The 22,518-nt window shown below is 46.9% G+C and overlaps 2 protein-coding genes across 2 annotated transcripts in view; both read left to right on the top strand.

Annotated features, from left to right (window-relative positions):
* The first annotated feature begins 4,349 nt into the window (after window positions 1-4,349).
* Window positions 4,350-14,999, top strand: EXOSC2 (exosome component 2). The gene is made up of 9 exons (XM_043916579.1): window positions 4,350-4,506; window positions 6,040-6,141; window positions 7,827-7,872; window positions 8,159-8,248; window positions 9,313-9,378; window positions 10,387-10,455; window positions 11,610-11,786; window positions 12,185-12,313; window positions 12,819-14,999. Exons 1-9 carry the CDS (start codon window positions 4,385-4,387, stop codon window positions 12,897-12,899), a joined length of 882 nt encoding a protein of 293 aa, XP_043772514.1. The 5' UTR covers window positions 4,350-4,384; the 3' UTR covers window positions 12,900-14,999.
* Window positions 15,000-16,942: 1,943 nt separating this feature from the next.
* Window positions 16,943-22,518, top strand: part of ABL1 (ABL proto-oncogene 1, non-receptor tyrosine kinase) — a 137,320-nt gene continuing 131,744 nt past the window's right edge. Inside the window, exon 1 of the mRNA XM_043916577.1 lies at window positions 16,943-18,568. Coding sequence (XP_043772512.1) covers window positions 18,433-18,568 — 136 coding nt within the window. The 5' untranslated portion in view covers window positions 16,943-18,432. The remainder of the gene's footprint in view (window positions 18,569-22,518) is intronic.

Genomic DNA, 22,518 nt, shown 5'->3' with positions numbered 1-22,518 from the left:
TGGTCAGGAAGGCTTCTCTGAGGAGGTGATATATGAGCTGAGATCCAACTGAGGAGGAGCTACATGAAGACCTGGAGGGAAGAGCGTTCCATGAAGACAGCGCCAAAAACACATACGTCCTTGGTGCCATCACCTCTGGCTGTGTACTGGGTAAGGGAGCAGGTTCGGTCGCAGATGGGCAGAATCAGGCAGAGATGAATCTGGATTTTATTCCTGGGAACAAGAAGCTGCCAGAAGTGTTCTAAGCAAGAAAGTGATTTAATCTGATCTGTTTTTATTTCTTATTTTATTTTTGAATATCCTAAAAGACTTAATTATTTATTTTTACCCGTTGCCATTATGGTTTATTTTTTAAAAAGTGACAGGCGCTCATTTGTTTCTGACTCTTTTCCACCCCATACTGTGGACTGTGGGCCACCAGACTCCTCTGGCCATGGGATTCTCCAGGCAAGCATACTGGAGTGGGTTGCCATTTCCTTCCCCAGAGGATCTTCCCGACCCAGGGGTTGAACCCAGGTCTCCTGCATTGCAGGCAGATTCTTTTACCATTTGAGCTACCAGCGAAGCGCTGGTATGGTTTATTACGTGATATTAAATATAGTTCCTTGTGCTATACAGGAGAACTTTTTTTTTTTTTTTTTTGCTTTACGTGTCTTGCTCATTTTGTTTGTTTCATTTTTAGTTACACGTTGTATTGAAGTGTAGGTGGTTTATTACGCTGTGTTAATTTCTGTTGTACAGCAAAGTGATTCAGTTCTATGTGTTCAGTCACTCAGTCATGTCCAACTCTTTGCAACCCCATGGACTGTAGCCCACCAGGCTCCTCTGTCTATGGGATTTTTCAGGCAGGAATACTGGAGTGGGGTACCATTTCCTATTCCAGGGGATCTTCCTGACCCAGGGATCGAAACTGCGTCTCCTGTGTCTCCTGCATTGGCAGGCAGATTGTTTACCACTCTGCCACTTGGTAAGTCCCATTCAGTTATAGATACATATATATATGAACATATGCAGTTTAATACATGTATGTGTATATATGCATTCTTTTAAAATTTAATTAACTAATTATTTAGTCACATTGCCATAAAATAATCTTCTTTTTCTTTTTTTCTTTACTTTTGTATACATTCTTTTTAAAAAATATTCTTTTCCATTATGGTTCATCAGGCTTCCCTGGTGGCTCAGCTGGTAAAGAATCTGCCTGCAATGCGGGAGACCTGGGTTCAATCCGTGGGTTGGGAAGATTCCCCTGGAGAAGGGAATGGCTACCCACTCCAGTATTCTGGCCTGGAGAACTCCATGGACTGTGCAGTCCATGGGGCTGCAAAGAGTCAGACACAACTGGGTTACTTTCACTTTATGGTTTATCACAGGATACTGAATATAGTTCCCTGTGCTATATAGTAGGAACTTGTTGTTTATCCATATATAATAGTTTGCATCTGTTAATCCTCAACTCTCAGTCCCTCCCTCTCCTATTCGCCTGGCAACCACAAGTCTTTTCTCTTGGTCTGTGAGTCTGTTTCTGCTTTGTAGATGAGTTCAGCTACCTCTGGCTGCTGTATGGAAATTGGGTGTAGGCATGGAAGAGGTAGAATCAGGGAACTGGGTCAGGTGGTGATGCCATCAGCTTGGGGTGATGGCCCTGGTGCCGCACAGATGGGGAGGTAGATGGGTGGGGGAGGAAATGGTGAATGTTAGACCCGTTCAGCAATTAGTATCACTCTGGGAGTTCAGACACCTACTCACAGACTTCTGGACCCCTCCTACAGAACCCCAGTGCTTAAATCTGGGCTCAAGAGTCAGTATTCCTAACAAGCCTCTTGGGGATGTGATGCAAAGTTGTCTATCAAGGGTTGTAATGCCTACCTCCAAGATGAGCTGACTGTGAGGAATTTAAAACATAGTATTTTCTTGTCTTTGTTTTGGCTGCGTCAAGTGGCTTATGGACTCTCAGGTTCCCGACAACGGGTCAAACCTGGGACCCTGGCAGTGGAAGCACAGAGTCCTAACTACTAGGGCCACCAGGGAATTCTAATAACATAACGTTTGCTTAATGCAAAGCGCCAGACGCTCAGGATGTGCAGGCTCTAGGGTGAAGCAGGTGCAGTCAGAAGGAACATGGCCCTGCCGCCGACTGCTGTGTGAATTCTAGTCCTTTGGGGGCCTCAGTTTCCTCCTCTTTAAAAAGGTACCTGCAGTGGACTGAATGTTTACATCCACCCCAAATTCATATCTTGAAATCTTAACCCCAAGGTGATGGTAGTAGGAGAGGTCTTTGGGAGATGATTAGGTGGAGCCTTCCTGAATGGGATTGGTGCCTTATAAAAGAGACCCCAGAGAGCTCCCTGGCCCCTTCCATTGTGCAGGGGTCACAGGGACCCCCTATCTTAATCAGACACTGAATCCGCCACTATACTAAGACGGATCCATAATCCTAATATTGTGAAAGGCTCCGTAAGCATAAGTGCCATGAGAACGGGAGGGGTTATGATTATGACAATCCTTCCTCGAAACTGGATAGTGTCAAGACTGCTGCTGCTGCTGCTGCTAAGTCGCTTCAGTCATGTCCAACTCTGTGCGATCCCATAGATGGCAGCCCACCAGGCTTCCCCGTCCCTGGGATTCTCCAGGCAAGAACATTGGAGTGGGTTGCCATTTCCTTCTCCGATGCATGAAAGGAAAAGTGAAAGTGAAGTCGCTCAGTTGTGTCTAACTCTTAGCAACCCCATGGACTGCAGCTTATCAGGCTCCCCTGTCCAATCCAGCATAAAACTAAAACCCAAGGCTTTAACTTGGTCTAGAGGCACTCCCAGGCCTGGCAGCCTGACTGAGCTATGCTGGTTCAAAGGACACCACCGCCCTCTTCTGGTAGAGAGCAGACTCTACAGATGCACCCTTTCTCATACTTTTCTTGGCTCTAGCCCCTTCTCCTCTGTCCTCTGTCTCATGAGATGGTTGGATGACATCATCGACTCAATGGACATGACTTTGAGCAAACTCTGGGAGTTGGTGATGGACAAGGAGGTCTGGCGTGCTGCAGTCCATGGGGTCGCAAAGAGTCGGGCACGACTAAGCGACTGAACCGAACTGAACTGAGTATCCATACTTAGGTGAAAGAAATTCTATCCTTTTGAAGATTTACCAGGCTATTGGTCTCATGAATCTTCAGAAGAAAGCAGACTTGATTTACTGATCTCAGTGAGTGGTGCTGATGCAAGTTATTTCATTCTATCCTCTTTAGAATCCCTGGGCGTGAAGAACTGGGCTGGGCTGTGCCGCGCTAAGTCACTTCAGTCTTGTCTGACTCTTTGCAACTCCACGGACTGCAGCCCACCAGGCTCCTCTGTCCGTGGGATTCTCCAGGTAAGAATACTGAAGTGGGTTGCCATGCTCTCCTCCAGGGGATCTTCCCAACCCAGGGATTGAACTCGAGTCTCATGTCTCCTGCATTGGCAGGCAGGTTCTTTACCACCAGCGCCACGTGGGAAGCCTGCATGAAGAATTATCACCTCCAGTTCCCTGAGGGTGAAACTCAGTCTGTTGTGAATGCTATAAAGCATGCAGGGCAAGGGTGAGGGAGAGGGTAGGAACTGGGGAGAGGGATAAGCAAAATACTTCTGACACCTAGATAAAGCCACATATCCATCTATCCGTTCATCACCGAACTCTTAGGACAGCTCCTGCCCATTTCGCTGTGTGAGTAAATATAAGCAAAGATCTTTGCATTGTGTCCATTTGTCCTCCCTGTCAAAACACACCCGCTTGGCAAGATTTAAATGTGTTCTTAAAAGGTTTCTTGCTTTTTCCAAAAGAAGTACTAGGGAAATCAGCTAGCTTAAGAAAGAATGGAAACAGCACCTGTAGCACTGTTTGGGGGTGTAGGTGATGGTTGGTGCTGAACTAGCACCCACGAGGTTGCAGTAATGTAGAATACAGGGGCTACTAGTAACAGTACGAAAAGAGACTCTTTCCAAATAGTGTTTTCTCCTCTTGATCCTCCTGGGCAATCGCATACCCAAATAAATGAGATTTCAGCAGCTTTGAACTGGAAAGAAACTCAGAGGCCCATTTCACAATTATTTCTAAGCCTGGGAAACAGTAAGTGGGATAAGCACAAGAGTTTTGCTGAAAAGTCAAACGCTATGCAACCTGAGATTTTATTATTTGCCAAGAGCAGCCTTGCCAATAGTAAAAAGGGCAACTTGACTCCTTCCCTTCGTGCTAACCTAATGGTTGCCAATAGCCAACATGGAGGCCAGACCGTGAGTTCCCATTGGCGGCTGCTCTGAGGCCCCGCCCCTACGAGCGACAACTGGGAATTGCGGAGACGGAAAGCGTGCCTCCGCGTGGGGCTGCGCCTGCGCGAGTTATTGGCGCCAAGATGGCGTTGGAGATGAGGCTTCCCGTCGCTCGGAAGCCTCTTAGCGAGAGTCTAGGTCGCGAGAGTAAAAAACACCTGGTGGTCCCAGGGGACACGATCACCACGGACACAGGCTTCATGCGGTAGGTGGGGGCGTGGGGGACTCTGGGCAGCAAGGGGCGGCTGCACTGCTCTCTCTCCACGTGAAACCTGGGCCTGTGTTCTGCATCTAAGTGCCCGCGGTACCCGGGGCGCGTCAGCTGAGCATCTCAGCCTCCTTTTCGAGGCTGCGGACTTCCTACGCCCTGCATCTTGTATGTCCACGTCTGCAGCTGCCTCAGCTTCACCAAAACCTTCCTGTCCCGATCACTGTTAGCCGTGACTCGTGGATCCTGTGTCTCAGGCGCCGATTTTGAGCCTTCCTCGTTGAACCTGGAGCTGGGGCCTCTTCACAGGTTTCGGCGGAAGGGGTGGTGGGCGTTTTTTACTTCGTCCACTTAGCCCGCAGCATTCCATCTCCTAGCCAGGGGCACGATTTTGGAACGAGTCATTGTTTGGGCTTAGGGGGCACGCAAATATATTGTGGTATTATAGAATACCAGAATAGATACCTTTGAGTCTGAGGGCAGGCTCCAGCTTAAGGGCAGCTGGGGTTCCAGCCCTGCTGCCGTCACAGTGTTAGCTGTATCACCTCTCCGAGGTCAGTTTCCTCGTCTGTAAAATAGTGATAATAACTAACTATTCCAGAGAGTGGCGAGGATTCCATGAAAGTGAAAGTGTGGAAAAGTTAGTCGCTCAGTCATGTCCGACCCTTTGCGACCCCGTAGACTGTAGCCTGCTAGGTTCCTCTGTCCATGGAATTCTCCAGGCAAGAATACTGGAGTGGGTTGCATTCCCTTCTTCAGGGGATCTTCACCACCACCCCAGGTCTCTTGCACTGCAGGCAGGTGCTTTACTGTCTGAGCCGCCAGGGAAGCCCGAGGATTACATGGGGGCTAATGATTAGGAAAAGAAACAGAATTCACCGTTCTATCACCATCATAGGGGTCAACAGTAGTGGTACCTCAGCCTGACCCTGTCCACCCCCGCCACCCCCCGCCGCCGCATGTGCATATGGGAGAGGTACAGCATTTATTCCATTGCCCTTTAACCTCTTAGTTTGGCATTATTGGATCCCAGGAAATTTTAAGATTCAGGCCTGTATTCATGCAGTCAATAAATATCATTTGTGGTTTGAGTATAAACTGAACAAAGAGGAAATCTCTGGCCTGGTGCACTTTATGTTCTGAGAGAGACAGATGAGAAATAAGCACAACAAGCAAGTTATTCAGAATGTTTACTGGTAAATCCAGTAGAAAAAAATTAAGACGTCAAACCGGGTAAGTGGAGCATAAGTTGGAAATATGGTGAGGGTGGCAGCCGCAGGGTGGGTGACTGTTACAAATGGGAGATGAGGAAAGCCTGGTGGAGAAAGTGCCGTATGAGTCGGCTTGAGTACAGTGAAGGAGATGGCCACGTAGGACTCTAAAGAAGGAGTATTTAGGCAGGGGTGGCAACCAGCACAAAAGCCTGTCTTTAAGGAAGGAGGAATGAGGTTTGAGGAACACATTGTTCTGGCTGCGAGAGGTCACCTCAAGTATTACACTGGAATCTTTTGTATCTTCCTGTTGCAACAGGGGCCATGGAACCTATATGGGGGAAGAAAAGCTCATTGCATCTGTGGCTGGCTCTGTGGAGAGAGTAAACAAGTTGATCTGTGTAAAAGCTTTGAAAACCAGGTGAGAACAAAAGGTGTGTATTTTGTGGCATCTGAGTTGCATAGCCAGGTCTTATTGGCCATGACATACCCCCTACTCCCAGCCCTGCCTGCCCTATCGTTCTGTAGGTCTGGGATTTCGGGAACATGACTGTAGGAAGGGTATAGATGACTATAGGTAGGGCCAGGCTTCAGAGGTTTCCCTATGATGTCTGACCTCTTCAAACTTTGGTTCCCTCTTCTCCAAAATGAGACCTTGCATGACCTCCTGGGTAGGATTTTCATTGGAATTCACTGAAATAGTGTGTATAAAGTACTTTATACAGAGAGTCTCCTGCCTCGAAGGGCTCAATAAAGGTTAGCCCCAGAACATAAGCCAGTGGGGTTGGAACAGAGTGAGCAGGCGAGTAGTAGGAGCGGATGCAGAGAGCTGAGGTAGGCAGTCTGCATGCCCTGCAGCCACGATGTACGTTTCTGACTTCCACTTTGTGCAGTCTAGGAAGGCCCTGGAGCAGGTGGAGCAGAAGAGGGACATGATCTGACTTCTGTTTAATGAAATCACTCTGGCTGTTGTTGGGGGCGGGGGTGGGGCAGGGTTAGGGAGACAGATTCCTGCTCTGTTTTCATCGTCTCAATTGATGGTGACTTGGACAAAGGTGATAGCCATAGAAGTGGGGAATAGTGATCAATTCTGCATGTATTTTGTGTTCTGAGTGTATTTACCATGAAAAGCTGTAGGATTTTGTATGTGGGATTTTCTGCATGTAGGACCATGTCTGTGAGAAGAGATAGTTTTACTTCTTCCTTTGGGATGCTTTTTATTTTCTGCCTATATTGGTAAGGTGGAGGTACTAGAATCTGCTGCTGGACTTGCCCTGGAGCAGGAGGGAGAGGGGAGGAGGGAGAGACACAGGGTTCCTCGAAAGACTCTGAGGATTGCGTCTTGAGCAACTGGAGGGATGGAGTTGCTATTTCCTGGGCTGGTGACAACTGGGAGAGGATCCATTTGCTATAGTGGAATTGAAGGGGCTGCTAGAAAGCTTTGTTTGAGGTTTGTAACTTATACAGATTTCTGTTAGTCACATAAGTGAAGGTGCTGGGTAGCCAGCAGTTGACTAGAGCTAGAGCCTGAATTCAGGGGAGTGGTGGACTCATCGGTAATATTTAAAGCCATCAAACTGGATAAGCTGACAAAGTGAGTGTGGGCTGGAAAGAGAAGAGGCCCAAGGACTTAGCCTTCAGCATGGAGGGTCTAATTCATCATTAGAGTTGGGAGGAGGAATTAGCAAAGGGGTCCGAGACATGCAGCCAGTGGGTGGGGGAGACGTGAGTAGACTGGTTTGGGTGGTATCCTGTCTGTTTCCTTTCTCCTCCTCTGGCTGATGCAGAACTCATCTGTGTTCCAGACCCCACCAGAAAATATCCCATGCGTATCCATTTTTCATGCAATTAACAAAATAAGGGGTATCAGACTTAGTGAACTCCTTGCAATAAATGATGTAAGAATAGTTGATGGAGAGTTTTTATGCATAGGAATGTTGGAAGTTGTCAGTTCCTGAAACTAAGTTCGAACAGCATGGTTATGTGAATTTACCAAATGTGGTGCCTGACCCAGGCCTGCATGCTGTTTAACTGAAATCTCAAATGGTACTCGGTCTTGGCATAGAGTCTTTTCACTGATGGAGGACCTTCTGCTTTTTCTTTCAGATATAATGGTGAAGTGGGAGACATTGTAGTGGGGAGAATCACAGAGGTAAAGTCTTATCAGATTGGTTTTTACAAAGTAAAAGTGAGCTGGTGATCTAATGAATGAGATAGCCGTCCTATTACACGCAGTTACACGAAAGAAGGATTCACTGTGTTTGGCTCTTATGTGACCTTGATGTAAACAGTTTGTTTGTAAACAGTTTGATGTAAATGGTTTGTTTGTAAACAGTTCGATGTAAGTGGTTTGTCCGATCAGGGGTTATTGGTCATTTACAGTGTGAGCTCTGGCCCCTGGAGTATGTGTCCAGGTGTGGGATTCCTTTGTTTTGTAGGTTCAACAGAAGAGGTGGAAGGTGGAGACCAACTCCAGGCTGGATTCAGTCTTGCTTCTCTCATCCATGAACCTTCCCGGAGGAGAGCTGGTAAGGATCTCCAGCTGGGACTGTGTATAGTGTCTGGGACTGTGTGTTGCTGGCCAGAGTGCTGGGATCCCTTGCTCCAGCAGAGAACTTTGCTTTATACTGAGGTTGCCACTTGTACTCCTGTTTGTCTCCTGTGAAGTTTGGTGTCTGGATATCCATATAGGCTTTTCACTTGGCCCAGGCCTCCCAACTCAGGCAGCAGTTGGTATGTGGTAGAATCTGGGATGTCTGTGGGAAGATCCCAAAGGAGAGTTGAGAGGCGCTCTCTCAGATGCTTGGTGCTAATAATTTTCCTTTTCTGGGTGTATCAGTTTTGCTCACTGAAGGTCTTGCTTGAAAAACTGTTTACAAATCAGCTTTACATGAATCGAATGACATTTGGTTATTCCAGACAACCATAGTACCTAAGCTGCTTCCTTTTGTAAAATGCTGTGATTCAGCCTTATCTTCAGGCCAAAATCTATTTACAGAGAGGCTCATGGTGCTTGGCTCTCTGGAGAACACCAAGATCCAGGAGGCACAATTCAGTTCCTAAAAGAGCTTAGACTAGTAGGGAATATGAGATAACTGGTCTAAATACCCGGCAGTCCAAGAGTAAACAAGTGTGTGATTGTACAAAAGGCATGATTAAGTTCGCCGCGAGAAGCTTATAGGAAAAATGAATGTTGAAGTTGATCCTATCCTTGAAGGATGGCTAGAATTTTAACAGTGAGTTCAGGAATCTGAGATAAATGGAAACGTGTGAGCAAAGATACAGTTAACCTGGAGGTAGCCGGTCTTACTGTAGCGTGGCGAGCTGTCACGGCAAGTAGGTAGGCTCGATTGGGGTTTGGCAAATCACATAAGGATTCTGAATGTTATTCAAAGAAGAGGAGCCACGGGAACGTCCATAAGACAGAGTAGTAGTCATGGCTTTGTCTTCTTTGAGTGGCACAGGTTACCTACCCTGGTATGTGCACACGGTGGCTGCCTTCAGAGGTCTCGGGAGAAAGTGAAAGAGAAGAGATAGAAATCTTTGTTTACGGTCTGACTCCCTAACGTGGCCTTCTCCTTGTGTGTTTCAGAGGCGAAGATCTGCAGAAGATGAGCTGGCGATGAGAGGTTTTTTGCAAGAAGGGGACCTTATCAGTGTATCCTTCACCTTGCATTCCAGCATCTTTATGTTTGCTGTGGAGCTGGGAAATGGGGCTTAAATTATAGGTCTCTCACAGGAGAAACCGTAATCCGGGCAGGGATCTGAGTCCTTGACCAAGAGCAAAGGGCTCTCATGCAGCCTTTTGCTCTCTCTCCTTTCTTTTTACATTAAAAAAATATTTTTTTTAAATTGAAGTATAGTTAGTTTTGGGCGTTTCCCAGGTGGTGCTTGTGGTAAAGAACTTACCTGCTAATGTAGGAGACATAAGAGGGGATTCAGTCCTTGGGTTGGGAAGATCCCCTGGAGACGTCAATGGCTACCCACACCAGTATTCTTGCCTGGAGAATATCATGGACATAGGAGCCTGGTGGGCTGCAATCCGGGGGTTGCAAAGAGTCAGATATAACTGAATCGACTGAGCACGCATGCTCACATTAGTTTTACGCGTATAGCAGAGTGAATCAGTTATACACACACATACATATATATGTATGGTCTTTTTGACATTCTTTTCCTGTATAGACTATTACAAAATATTGAGTAGAGTTACTGTGCTAGACAGTAGGTTCTTGTTTATCTGTTTATACATAGCAGTGTGTATATGTTACTCCGAGATTGCTAGTTTACCCCTCCCCACCCCCTCCTCAGCCCAGCTGACCCTCCAGCTGACCCTCCAGCTCTTATTCAGACCTGCTGCTGCTCAGCCTGGCCGGGTCGGCTGGGCCGACCCTCTCGTGTTTTGCGGTCTTGTTACTTACGGTGGCTCATGCTTGAAGCCAGCTCAAAGTGTCCTGGTGATGTTAACTTTCATCCCAGGAAGGAGAAGAGGTGGTGTTCATGTCAGGATATTCATGACAGCCAAGGGGGAGAGGTTAGGTCACAGCAGTGTGACCTCCAGTCCATCTACAGCTGCAGGTGGGCCTGGTGGACACAGACATGAGGATGGAGGGGGAACCAGGGACACAGGTGATGACAAAGTGTTTGTTCCTTCATCACCGGCCAGGCTGAGGTCCAGGCAGTGTTCTCTGATGGAGCCGTCTCTCTGCACACGAGGAGTCTCAAATACGGAAAAGTAAGTTGGGCTCTGGGTGTTCTCATTGGACGAGTGAGACTTCAAATCCATTTCTCGGTCTCCAGCTGTCTCTGGAATTCTGGCCTGAAGCACCTGGAAGTTAAGTGTTAACAGGCTGGCATTGCAGATGCTGACTCACACGGTTGTGGGCTAGTAGCATCATAAAGGACGACAGCCCTCACCCTTTTTCTGCGGAGGAGATTGTTCTGGCAGAAGAGCCCCTATGACCCTGGGCCCCGGCCCTGTGGCTGTCTCCACTTTCTCCCAAGGGGTGTGGCAGCTTTGCATGGCCTCAGTGCTGAGTTGCAGCCAAGGGAGCTCATGGACTGATGAAACACAATGGCCCCCGGCCCTTGGACAAACGTCCAGTCGAGAAAATGGATATTATTCTTAGGAAAGATGGGCTTGTCACTTGAGCCGCTAAAGGAAATTCTGTTGCTTTTCTTGCTATAAGGTGACAGATGTTATTGAAGCTATTTATTTTTGTAACGACAGCATGTTTTCCCAAACAAATGATGACTCATTAGTCTCGGCTTTGTCTGGGTGAACTTTCTCATTTTCTGAGTGGAAAAGAAACCTTGCTGGTCAGTGGAGTGGCTGCAGTCAGCCACGCCCTTGAATCAGGAGAGGAGGCAGGCGCACTGCCTGTGCTGACCTTTGTGGGCCCGGGGCCTGTAGCAGACGCCCCTTCTGTGGCATGTGGGCCTTGAGCTCACCTGCCAGGATCAGGGATGTATTTGCGCCCGGTCCCCTGAAAGGCCAGTCCCCTTCTCCAGTGGCATATCTCCTGGGCAGGACAGGCGGTTGGGGTCAAGGTGGAACAGGGCAGTGCTCCTTGGCCCTCAAGAGGCTCAAGCCCACATCCTCATTGGCTCCACCTTTTCTCAGCCATCACACCAGCCCTGGATCAGAACATGATGACGCTCACAACGGAGAATAAATGGTGAAGAGAGTGAAAGTCACCTTCTGTTGGGATGTGTAAATGACGCATGCCTCCGGAAAGTGTCTGTATTTTGCATGTGCGTGTCATGGCAGTTATTACCAGCAAGGACCCTGATTCCAGCCTCCCTAGGACACAGTCTGTACTCTGCTTTATAGTCACCTCACTGGTGATCCTACAGTGACTTAATGTATGATATATATTTTTTTTTTAGCTAGGTCAGGGCGTTTTGGTTCAGGTCTCCCCTTCCCTGGTGAAACGGCAGAAGACCCACTTCCATGACCTGCCGTGCGGTGCCTCAGTGATCCTGGGCAACAACGGCTTCATCTGGGTCTACCCAACCCCCGAGCACAAAGAAGACGATGCAGGGGGCTTCATCGCAAACCTTGAGGTGAGTACACGCCGCAGCTGCCCTATTGGGATGGAGAGGCACTCAGCCGGCACTGCGCTTCTGCAGCAGGTGGGGCGCTGTCCGTCTCTCACTGATGCGTGGCTGTGGTTTGAGCTGGTTTGCATTTCCATTGAAGGCTGCTTGAACCATCGTGCTGCCCTCTCTTGTTCTGGAGAGATGAAATCAGCGACTTTGATCTCTGATGGCCCAGATGGCAAAGCTGCAGGGTAACAGCCAAAAAGCCACTGAGGGAGCCATCCTTTTTCATCTTCCTTGGAGTCAGCAGTTTGCTTGGTTTGGAGCCCCGGAGTGATCCCACCTCAGCTATAAATGATTCCTGTGATCCGCTGTAACCGTTCACTCGTTCTCGTCTTGATTCTGTTTGTCTCCCCCGGTAGCCGGTCTCCCTTGCTGATCGAGAGGTGATCTCCCGGCTCCGGAACTGCATCGTCTCGCTGGCAACTCAGAGGATGATGCTGTATGATACCAGCATCCTGTACTGCTATGAAGCATCCCTTCCACATCAGGTACGCCACCCAGGGCTCCCCTTCTCGCCCATCTGTGAGCAGGTATGGCGTGTCATCCGCGCCACCTCCCCTCGACGTACCTTTACCATGTCCATCAGTATGAACTCACCTGGTGGACACCCTTGTTGACTGGTAGAGCTTTCCCTGAGATGCTAATAATATTCTCAATGTCTATGTCCATGTAAGGGTTTGTGGGCAGTTGGAGGTGCCAGGTGGGGCTGGTTTATGACAGCGGCCCCCTGACTTCACCTTGGCCATCCCAGTTTTTGCTGCCTTTCTAGTGAATGCTGGAGTAATAGCTTTGTTGTTCTTGTCAGCTATATCCCAGAGAACCTTGCTGATTTATTAAGCTAGTTCTAGCAGATCCTTTCTTGGAATACTTAGCCTCTGATAAACGAAAGGAAGACGGAAGGCTTGTGTTAACCAGGCCTGGTTTCTATATTTGGGTCAGCTTGATGGTGTGCTTACTGATTGAACAAATTACCTTTTGTCCTTTCTCTTTCAGATCAAAGACATCTTAAAGCCAGAAATAATGGAGGAAATTGTGATGGAAACACGCCAGAGGCTTTTGGAACAGGAGGGGTAAGAAGAAGCCTCTGACGGCCAGGACTGTGTGGACCCGAGCAGAGCAGCCCTTGAAAGTGGAGAATCTGATTGGCGGTCCCCACGTGCAGCTCAGTGAAGAACCGGGAAATTCATCACTGGACCTACATCGGGCTGCCTCTACCCCAAAGACCTGCTTTCTCCTGTTTTAAGGCAAAGTGAGGGGGAAGGTGATTACTGCTGCTGACCCCTTGAGTTGCCCACAGACTTCGGTGCTTCGGGTAGTTTCAGGCCCTTAAAAGCATTCAGAGTTCCAGCCGAATAGACTTCTACTTTGGAATCATATAGGGAATCTTTTGTCTTATAGTCACCGTCAACTCACCAGGCACAGTGCCCCATGAAATTGCCCCTATATAAAACATAGCCTCCCTGATCCCCCCAGTGGTCTGTTTTGGGTCCATTCCCACCTCCTCTGCAGCGCGAGAATGACACTGAAGAGTGTAGCTGGTAAAATGAACCCAAGAGTCAGTGGGAGAACATAGCAACCAAGCAGCCTTTTGCTTGGTTGGAATCTCATTTCCTGTTACATGTTCCCCCTAGTGACAGATGCAAGCACATCCCCGCCAGTCTGCCTTAATCTGTTCTGCCTTTGAGGGTGATCTGTCAGAAGCTGAATAATTGAGGACAGAGAGAATGACTGTTTTGGGTACTCTGATAAATGTGAAAACAAAGTAAGAAAGGTGGAGATGGAAAAAGAAAAGTTTTTCCTCCTATAACTGAAGCAGCAGTGCATTTACTTTTGAATAATTCAGGGTTGAAAGGTAAAAACAAGATACTGAAGTTCTGTCTCACTGAGAATGGCTAGAATTTCTATGCATTCTTTTTCAGATGACTTTCTAAACATGGTGTCCTGATTTGGGTTTGGGGTAAACAGTTCTTTTAAAGACAGTATATGAGAGTGCTATTTGGGGAGCTGTTGTTTTTTTTTTGTTTTTTTGTTTTTTTTAGTTTATACATGTGGCATCACCGTTTCTGTTCTTGTATTCTGTGTAATACTTGGGAGCTAAGTACAGGTGAAGGACGACTTGGGAGATAGAAATTCTTCTGACAGAGGCCTTTAAACTTAAACCTAGAACACCTAGTAAAATTTAAACCTAGGACAGTTTCAGTGGTAACGTGGAGCATCTGAAAGTTTGGAAATGGAGCTCAGCTCTCTTTTGTTAAGTTGTATGTCTTTATAACGTTATTCAGTCTGTTGCCTGTTTCGAGGGGCTGCAGACAACTGAGTGTTGTACAGGCCGCGTTGCAGCCTTAGGTTTGCTCCCTTGTTTCCGAGAACACGTCCCAGGTTGTATGTCCCTGAAGGGAAGGGGAAGGACGGGAGCCTGCATCCTGCTCTGGGCTGCTTTTGATCAGGGCCGTCAGTGGGTTCTGAATGTTTGCCCTTCTCACATGGTCTCCCATGCTGTTCACTCATTATATCCTGAATACTGGTTACCTACTAAGTGGAGATACCAACATAAAAAAGTCTAAAAACATCTTTTTGGTGATTAGCTACTTTTTTTGTGGCCCACTAGAGGGTGCCCTTGTTAAGCGTAATTTCAGTCGGTATTTTTTTAAAAATAAAGCTGAAGTTTTTACACTGGTTCTGAATTCCTCTAGCAATGTGTAGGTTGCTTTGCTTTATAAGCGTGAGCACAAAATTAGGCTGGACTGTGTCACTCTTAGTGGAATATATGAGCTTAAAGGGATTTATTCAAATGTGGCAGTTTGAATTTGGCAATTTATTAAAATTTATTTACTTCTGACTGTCAGGCATTTGCTGGGCTCTGGATTCTAGTTTTAAGTCCTTAAGAGTATCATTCTACAGTGCTAGTGCATCTCTGGAAAAAAATATTATAGTCTGGGCTTGGGGATTCACCTAAAACTAGAAAATGGCAGAAAGTAAATGGTGAGTAGGGATAAACCTTTAAATCAAGTGCTGCTGGCCTCTGTCCTTGACTTTCAGAAAGCATAGTTAGTCTCAATGTTTATGGGAAATAAGGTCCCATTTGATTCTCATGATAACCTTGTAAAGTTTGATATGACCCCTGTTTATAAATGAAAGCCATTCACATAATTAAAGTGACTTCATTAAAGCTCATTAGCAACTATGGGTCAGTAGGCTTAAGCTCTAGGGATGGATCATAAAGCAACCCTTGAGAAAAGGGGTTGGACTAACAGTGAAAGGATATGGGGTCCAGAAATTTTATTTCCAGCATTGAGACCTACACTTTGGATTGTTACTCATTTTATATACTGCCTGTCCCTCCCATGTCTGCTCTGGGAGACAAGGATGAGTCCCTCCACCCCCACGCCTCATTTGTGCCCCAGCATCTAGGACAATGCTTGGCACACAGGCTCAATAATGCTTGTGAATGATTTATTAGTTCAAGAAGTGTGGGTTAGAGTTCTGATTTGATTGTTCAATTTTAAGCTAGAGAGTGAAGAATGAAGATGTGTAGGAAATGATGAAAGTGTGAAGAGGAATAAAAAGTGAAATCTTCAAAGAGAAAAGTTAGGGTGATGGTAAGGATAAGGTGATGGGTAAATAAAGGGAAGAGGGTGTTGACACTTGAAGAGTGATCTGTAAGCCAGGACAAAGTTCATCAGCCAGACTACTTCATGATAGAGCAAAGCTAACCCAGTTAACATCTAAATATAAATTCTGCTTCTGAATTTGCTTCACATTCAGTACCTCCAAGGAACTCTATTTTTACAAGCCAATGTCTATAAAATCAGCACCATTTCCCAATCCAGCAGAAATATTTCTAAAATACACAACAACTGAACATACAACATTTATAATGCGACTGGTTTTCCCCTACTATCAGTAGCAACTTCTAAAATATCAACTAACATTAGATCAACAGTTACTTGATATTGAATGGTACAAGAGAAAAGGCTTTGGAGTAGTATCAATCTGGGCTCAAACTGTCACATGACTAGGCCAGTGACCTTAAGTAACTCACATCTAACTTGGTTTCCTCATCTGTATACAGGGGAAAACATTACTTGTGTTACCGGGCTAGAGTAAGGATTAAATGAGAATATGGTTTATGAAAAGCAGAATAGACCATAGTATAGATTAGGTGTGATGAGGATCGCCTTAGAAATGGGTATATCCCGGCAGGTGCATTCCTCTGGGGCGGTGTGGAGAGTGAAGAAGGGGACCAGCGTGCATTTTAGTTGCATAAAAATGGGTTATGGCATGTGTGGATCTGGTTGTATGGGTCATTGGCTAGTTCTGTAGACCTAAACTCAACAGCTTCGGCTAACATGTTTTCATGTGATTATGTGTACATCCCTGAAATTAGATAGTGTAATCTTTTTCTACTGTCCCCTCCCTGCCCCCACCCACCCAGTTTAATTGAGAAAAAGTTGACATACATAACTGGACAAGTTTAAGTTTAATCTTAAAATGCTGTTAATGAGTGGGCTCCCTGATACTCCAAAGAAGCAATTCGTTAGCAATATGTCGACGCTCTCTACTTGTTTATTTTTCGCTCGTTCTAATATTTATGCTTCTTGGAGTCAAGGTGGAAGTTGGGGGTGAGGGGCAGCGGTGGAAGCACCAAATACTTCGGTTTCCAGGAGCAAGCTAAATTCTCTCTCCTAAAGAAGCTCAAGGAAGCGATCCAGCTCCGGTTCTGGGGAAATCCAATCCGCAGTTTTCCCCTTGCTTTGGTTCCTCGCCGGCCTTACCAACCCGCTCAGGGGAGACATTGGCCAGCCCTGCGCGAGGCCGGCTAGAGTCCACCGGCTCCCAGGAGGGCGGGACCGACACTCAGGAGCCTAGAGCAGAGGACAAGGCTCGGGGGAGAGCGGACAGGGGCGGGGGCGCCGCAGGACCACAACTCCCGGCCTGCCCCGCGGGCTACGCCGAAAGTGGTTGGCTGGGAGCTCTAGCCCCTGCTGTCCCAGTCGGCTAATGGGATGTAGGAGAGGGAGCTGACCCGGATTTTCAAGGACCAATAGAAGTGCAGGGGAGGCGGGAGCTTCCTTACTACTCACCTTGCTCCTCGGGAAAGCCACATTTAACAGGTCGTGCGGGGCCGGGCCCTGGAGGGCAGGGGGACCAGAGCCGAAAGACGCCGCAGGGTCCCCGAAAGCGGTGTCGGAAGGGTCCCAGTCCCCACGCGAGGGGCGCACCGGACGTCATCGGGGGGCGGGGGCGGGGGCGGGGACTGGCCTCGTTGTGGAGCGGCTAGTAATCCATCATGGCGGCCGCGGGGGTCCGGTGACCGTCCCTGAGCAGCGCCGGAGCCGGAACCGGTTCCTGGGTCCTGCAGCTGAGGAGCCCGCCTTGCGTTGTCCACGGCCCCTACCTGCGCGGGGAGGCTGGGTCTTCCGACGGAGCCCGGGGGATGTGACTGCCTGGCGGCGGCGGCCGTAACCACGTCCGGGCCCGGGGGAGGGGGGTGTCTCGGACAGAGACCACCCCCCCACAGGCTCCGGGCAGCTGAGGCGGCCAGGCCTCCTCCCCGTTCTGTCCGCCACCCGCCTTCGGGGCCGCGAGAGCCCATCGTCCCTTATCAGCTCCATCCCGGCTCTGGGACCCTGGGGTTGTGGTCTCTTTCCCCAGACCTGGGGACACCCCGTTTCCTGAGGCTTGGAGGAGCGTCGCCCCCCGGAGTAAGCCGCCCGTGCCCCCCGCTCCCCGCCCCGGCAGCCTCCCTCTTTACCCCCGAGCCGCCCCTTAACTCCGATTCCCGGCCTCAAGTTTGCCCTCGGAGCGTCCCCCTCATTCAAATCCCCTCCCTGCTGTCAAGTGGCCTCCCCTTCCCCCCCACCTTGCTCCCGTGAGCCTGTAATGCCCTGACTTCTTCCAATGTCACCTACGGCCCCCTCAGCCTCAGCCCAGCCAGAAACTTTAATGCAGAGGAAAAGCCTGGACTGGTTTCACAGGCCTTTTAAAAAGCGGACTTAAAAAAGTTGCTGGCCATGCATTCCTTCTCGTCAGAGGGCCAGCTCTCGCTGAAGTCGGGGTGACCCGTGTCCTTTTCCGGAGAGCAGGGTAGAGAAAAAGCAGGAGCGGCAGCTAGTGTGGCAGGAAATTTGTTGGAAGATGGAGACACCAAGATAGAGGGTGGGTGACTTCCCCAGGAAAAGTTCTGGAGGAGCATTCAAAGACCGATCCACGTTTCCTCGATGTGTAGAAATCGACACGACTTTAGCCTCACTGACCGTTGTACAGCATCCCCTGTGAATATTTGTCTTTAGGTTTTTCTCCTTGAGAGGGAGGAAACTTAGCCAGTAAAAGACACTTGAAATCCAGGAACTTTGGGTTCGCACTGCAGTTACATTACTTCGAATTGATAAACTGCGAATATAATCGGAACTCCTGTTTGCACAAGTCAACCTAAAATCTTCACTTCCTTTTTTTGTGGAAGATGTCTTGTGATTGACCTCAGTTACTGACTGGTGGAGATGCGGTGAATGTGAAATCCCACGTAAAGACCGTTTCCTTCTCAGCTCACTGATCATTCTGAAAGATCTTGAACCCTCTTCTGGAAAGGGGTGCCTATCCTTGCTTTATGGGGCAGCAGCCTGGAAAAGTTCTTGGGGACCAAAGGAGGCCAAGTCTGCCTGCCCTGCACTTTATCAAAGGAGCAGGCAAGAAGGAATCATCGAGGCACGGCGGTCCACACTGCAATGTTTTTGTGGAACATGGTGAGTGCTCTTCAAGATTTCTGGTCCTATTTTCCGCTTTGCCATGCCTAAGGAACTTTTGAACCACAGGGCTTGTGTTGGTTCCTTCCAGTTCTATTTAAAACTTCAATTCCTGTAGTTATCTTTTACTCTCGGGTGGAACTTTCTTTGTATAAGAAAAAGTTACTTGGTGACATTGGATGGCTTTATTCAAAGTCTTACTGCTTATTTCTTGCCTGATTCCCTTTCTAACTCACTGTTGACCTTGGACAAGCCATTTTACTATTCCGGCTTCCTGAGGAGGTTGGGCTTAAGTGATTTCTCAGGATCCATAGTCCATGATTCTGCTCTGACCTAAGGCCTGGCCTGGGCTCTTCCTTCCTCTGAGGTACATGGATCCTTCACTGCTTTACCTGTGGGGAGCTTTCAATCTTATCCTCAATGGGGTTTGTGCACCCCCCAGAGTGCCCCCACAGGCCCTAGTTGACACTTTCAATCTTATCCTCAAAGGGGTTTGTGCACCCCCAGAGGCCCCCACAGGCCCTGGTTGACACTAATAACCTTGATCTTTTCAGTCATAAGTGGAGCTTGAAAATCCTCACTTTGGAACTATGTGGAAACAGTTGAGGGGAGGCCACATTGCTTGTGAACTGAGGATCCCCAGCTTTCAGTGGTTTCACCTGAGACGGGGAGTGGTCCTTTCCTCAGAATGGAGCTTTTCCCTCCTCCTCTCTTTGTTTCACATGACACTTGGGGCAAGAAAGGTTGTCTTTGACATTTTTATGAACGCCACTGGCGTTTGAGTGCTGACAGTACATGTTATACTGGTCACGTCCAGTAATTCTGCATGAAGTTTTAAAGCTAAGGGTCAGCTTAGACTGACGTCTGTGCCACGCACCAATTAATTAGCATCCTGTTTGTACTGTCACAGCCTGACAGTTTTCAGACCTTGTACTTATTAAAATATCTGTCGAGCTCACCCACCCTCTGTAAGCAAATGGAAGACGTGTGCAAGTAACATATACTTTGAAATTCAATCACAAATACCCTTAACAATCTGTGACTACAATACACAAAGTTCTCTATTCAGTGAACTTGTATTTGACAATTGAGGTTTGATTTTCTAAATAATCTGGGTACTTGGATTTTACTTTTGCCTTGAAACCCGTTGGATTTTACTTCTGCCGTGAAACACGAGTTGTATTTTAGCTTTGGGTTTAGACAGGTAAATACAGTAATGTATTATGACACTTCCCACAGTGAAGATTTGTAAGTGAATTATTTGCATTTCAACTAGTGATGATCATGCAACCTTAGGTAGTGAAAATTGTTCAGTCTGAGCCATGTCCAACTTTCTGCGACTCCATAGACTGCATCTTGCAAGGCTTCCCTGTGCTTCACTACCTACCGGACTTTGTTCATTTTCATCTCCACTGAGCCAGTGATGCCATCCAACCACCTCATCCTCTGCCACCCCCAGTGAAAATTGGTACAGACTTTTTGGAGAGCTTTGGCCAAACATATCTGAATTTAAAATGTACATAGCAGTGACCCAGTAATCTCGCTTCTAGGAAGCTGTCCTAGCATGGAACAGTGTAGTGTCCTTGGTGTGCCTTTCACCCCTTCAGAGGGTCCAGAGGTGAAAACTTTTCATGTTAACAAAATACTAAGATGTTGGGCTTCCCCAGTGGCTCAGCAATAAAGAATGCACCTGCAGTGCAGGAGTCGAGGGTTCCATCCCTGGATCAGGAACGTCCCCTGGAGAAGGAAATGGCAACCCATTCAAGTATGCTTGCCTGGAAAATCCCATGGACAGAGGAGCCTGGAGGACTACAGTCCATGGGGTCACAAAGAGTTGGATATGACTGAGGTGACCTTAGCATGCACTCACACAAGACGTTATTTGCAATCTTTTCAGTAATGATGCAAAAGTAATGCAGGCTTCTAAGCATGAATCAAGATTGTGGCAACTAACCATAGTAGCCATTGTGTTCTTCATGCCATGCACACGTAGTAAAATAGTAAAATTAAATAAATATATATATTTTTTGGTTTTCACTTAAGAATGTTCCTGATGAAACAGCAAAAATTATTAGTTTTATCAACTCTCAACTGTTATGTATATATCTTTGTAATCTTCTGTGAAGGAACTGGAAAATACTTCTTTCTGTGTGCTGTTTGTCTCTAGGAAGAGCTTTGGGTAATGGTTAGTTCGAGCTGAACTTGCTGCTTTTTTCATAGACTACCGTTTTTACTGACAAACTGTGGTTATTCAGATTAAAAAAATGTATTAAGTATTTCAAGGAAAACAGCTGGTAGTGTCTGTTGTCAATGAAAACATCTTTGCTTTCCAGCAAAAATTAGGGTTTTGGAAAACTTGTATCTGCTCCTGTGAAGTAGAGATTGGTGGTAATATTTATAAACAAACTATTTTGATATCTTATAATGGAATACTTATTTGGAAGACCTACACGATTCAGTGAACTAATATTTTGTAAATGACAGCACATGATATTATAAAATCAAGCACAGGTAAAAAAGATTCATTCAAGGGGCAAGATGGACCATTGAATTTTAATGTAACAGAATACAGATATTAATTGATAAGAGTTTTAGATTCTATATCAAAACTAGCCTTTAGGAAACTACCACTTACCGAGTTTGATGTAGCTTCAAAGAACAGTATCTACAGTTATCTATAAACAAGGGAAAACAAGCTATTTCCCAGTGAAAATAGAAATGTTTATTTTTAGGTGAACAAATGAATAATTTAAAATTTTCAGTTTAAATTTATACTATAGTAAATATTGATGAGATAATCTATATAAATAAAAGCACTCTGGGATTCTGTATAATGTATGGATATAAGAGTTGGACTGTGAAGAAAGCTGAGCACCGAAAAATTGATGCTTTTGAACTGTGGTGTTGGAGAAGACTCTTGAGAGTCCTTTGGACTGCAAGGAGATCCAACCAGTCCATCCTAAAGGAGATCAGTCCTGGGTGTTCATTGGAAGGACTGATGCTGAAGCTGAAACTCCAGTACTTTGGCCACCTCATGCGAAGAGTTGACTCATTGGAAAAGACCCTGCTGCTTGGAGGGATTGAGGGCAGGAGGAGAAGGGGACAGCAGAGGATGAGATGACTGGATGGCGTCACCGACTCGATGGGCATGAGTTTGAGTAAACTCCGGGAGTTGGTAATGGACAGGGAGGCCTGGCTTGCTGCGATTCATGGGGTCGCAAAGAGTCGGACACGACTGAGCGACTGAACTGAACTGAACTGACTGATAGAAAGTCTATCAAGAAGTCATATCAGGGAGTGAGCAAACAAAAAGAAATAGGAAATCATATAAGAATGTTTATTGCCAACATACTGTAAATGCCAACACGGAAAGCTGTCCGTGTAATGGTAAGTGGAAAAAAGCAATTTGGGGATCAGTCTGCATGGTGTGGCCCCATTTTTGTAAAAGAAAACCTATTTATTTGTACATGTACAGAAAAAAGTATAGAAGCGTTTAGACTGATAGAATTGTTAATCTCTAGGGAATTGGGATTTAGGTGGAATAGAAAACTTGTACTTTTTACTTTGCATTTGTGATGTTTCAGGCTTTTTACAACAAATTTGTTCTATTTTGTAATACCCAAAGTGAAAGTGAAAGTGAAGTCGCTCAGTCATGTCAGATTCTTTGCGACCCCATGGACTGTAGCCTACTAGGCTCCTCCCTCCATGGGATTCTCCAGGCAAGAGTACTGGAGTGGGTTGCCATTTCCTTCTCCAGGGGATCTTCCCAACTCAGGGATCGAACCAGGGTCTCCCGCATTCCAGGCAGATGCTTTAACCTCTGAGCCACCAGGGAAGCCCAATACCCAAATTAGGAGGGTTTAAAAAACAAATTGATGGTATCTCAACCAAATAGTCAGTTCTTTGTGATAAATATTGTTTATTGAAAAAAATTGCCTAGGTCATGTTTT

The sequence above is a fragment of the Cervus elaphus genome, chromosome 11, assembly GCF_910594005.1.
Source record: "Cervus elaphus chromosome 11, mCerEla1.1, whole genome shotgun sequence".
Taxonomy (NCBI): domain Eukaryota; kingdom Metazoa; phylum Chordata; class Mammalia; order Artiodactyla; family Cervidae; genus Cervus; species Cervus elaphus.
The sequence above is the reverse complement of the archived record's forward strand: the minus strand, read 5'-3'. Positions and strand labels throughout refer to the sequence as shown.

What these genes read in the sequence shown, in the direction of transcription:
- EXOSC2 (XM_043916579.1), top strand. Translation starts at nt 4,385, where the DNA reads ATGGCGTTGGAGATGAGGCTTCCCGTCGCTCGGAAGCCTCTTAGCGAG. An exon ending in TAGTGGGGAGAATCACAGAG is followed by an intron (nt 7,873 to 8,158) that starts GTAAAGTCTTAT and finishes TTTGTTTTGTAG; the next exon opens with GTTCAACAGAAGAGGTGGAA. An exon ending in GGAGTCTCAAATACGGAAAA is followed by an intron (nt 10,456 to 11,609) that starts GTAAGTTGGGCT and finishes TTTTTTTTTTAG; the next exon opens with CTAGGTCAGGGCGTTTTGGT.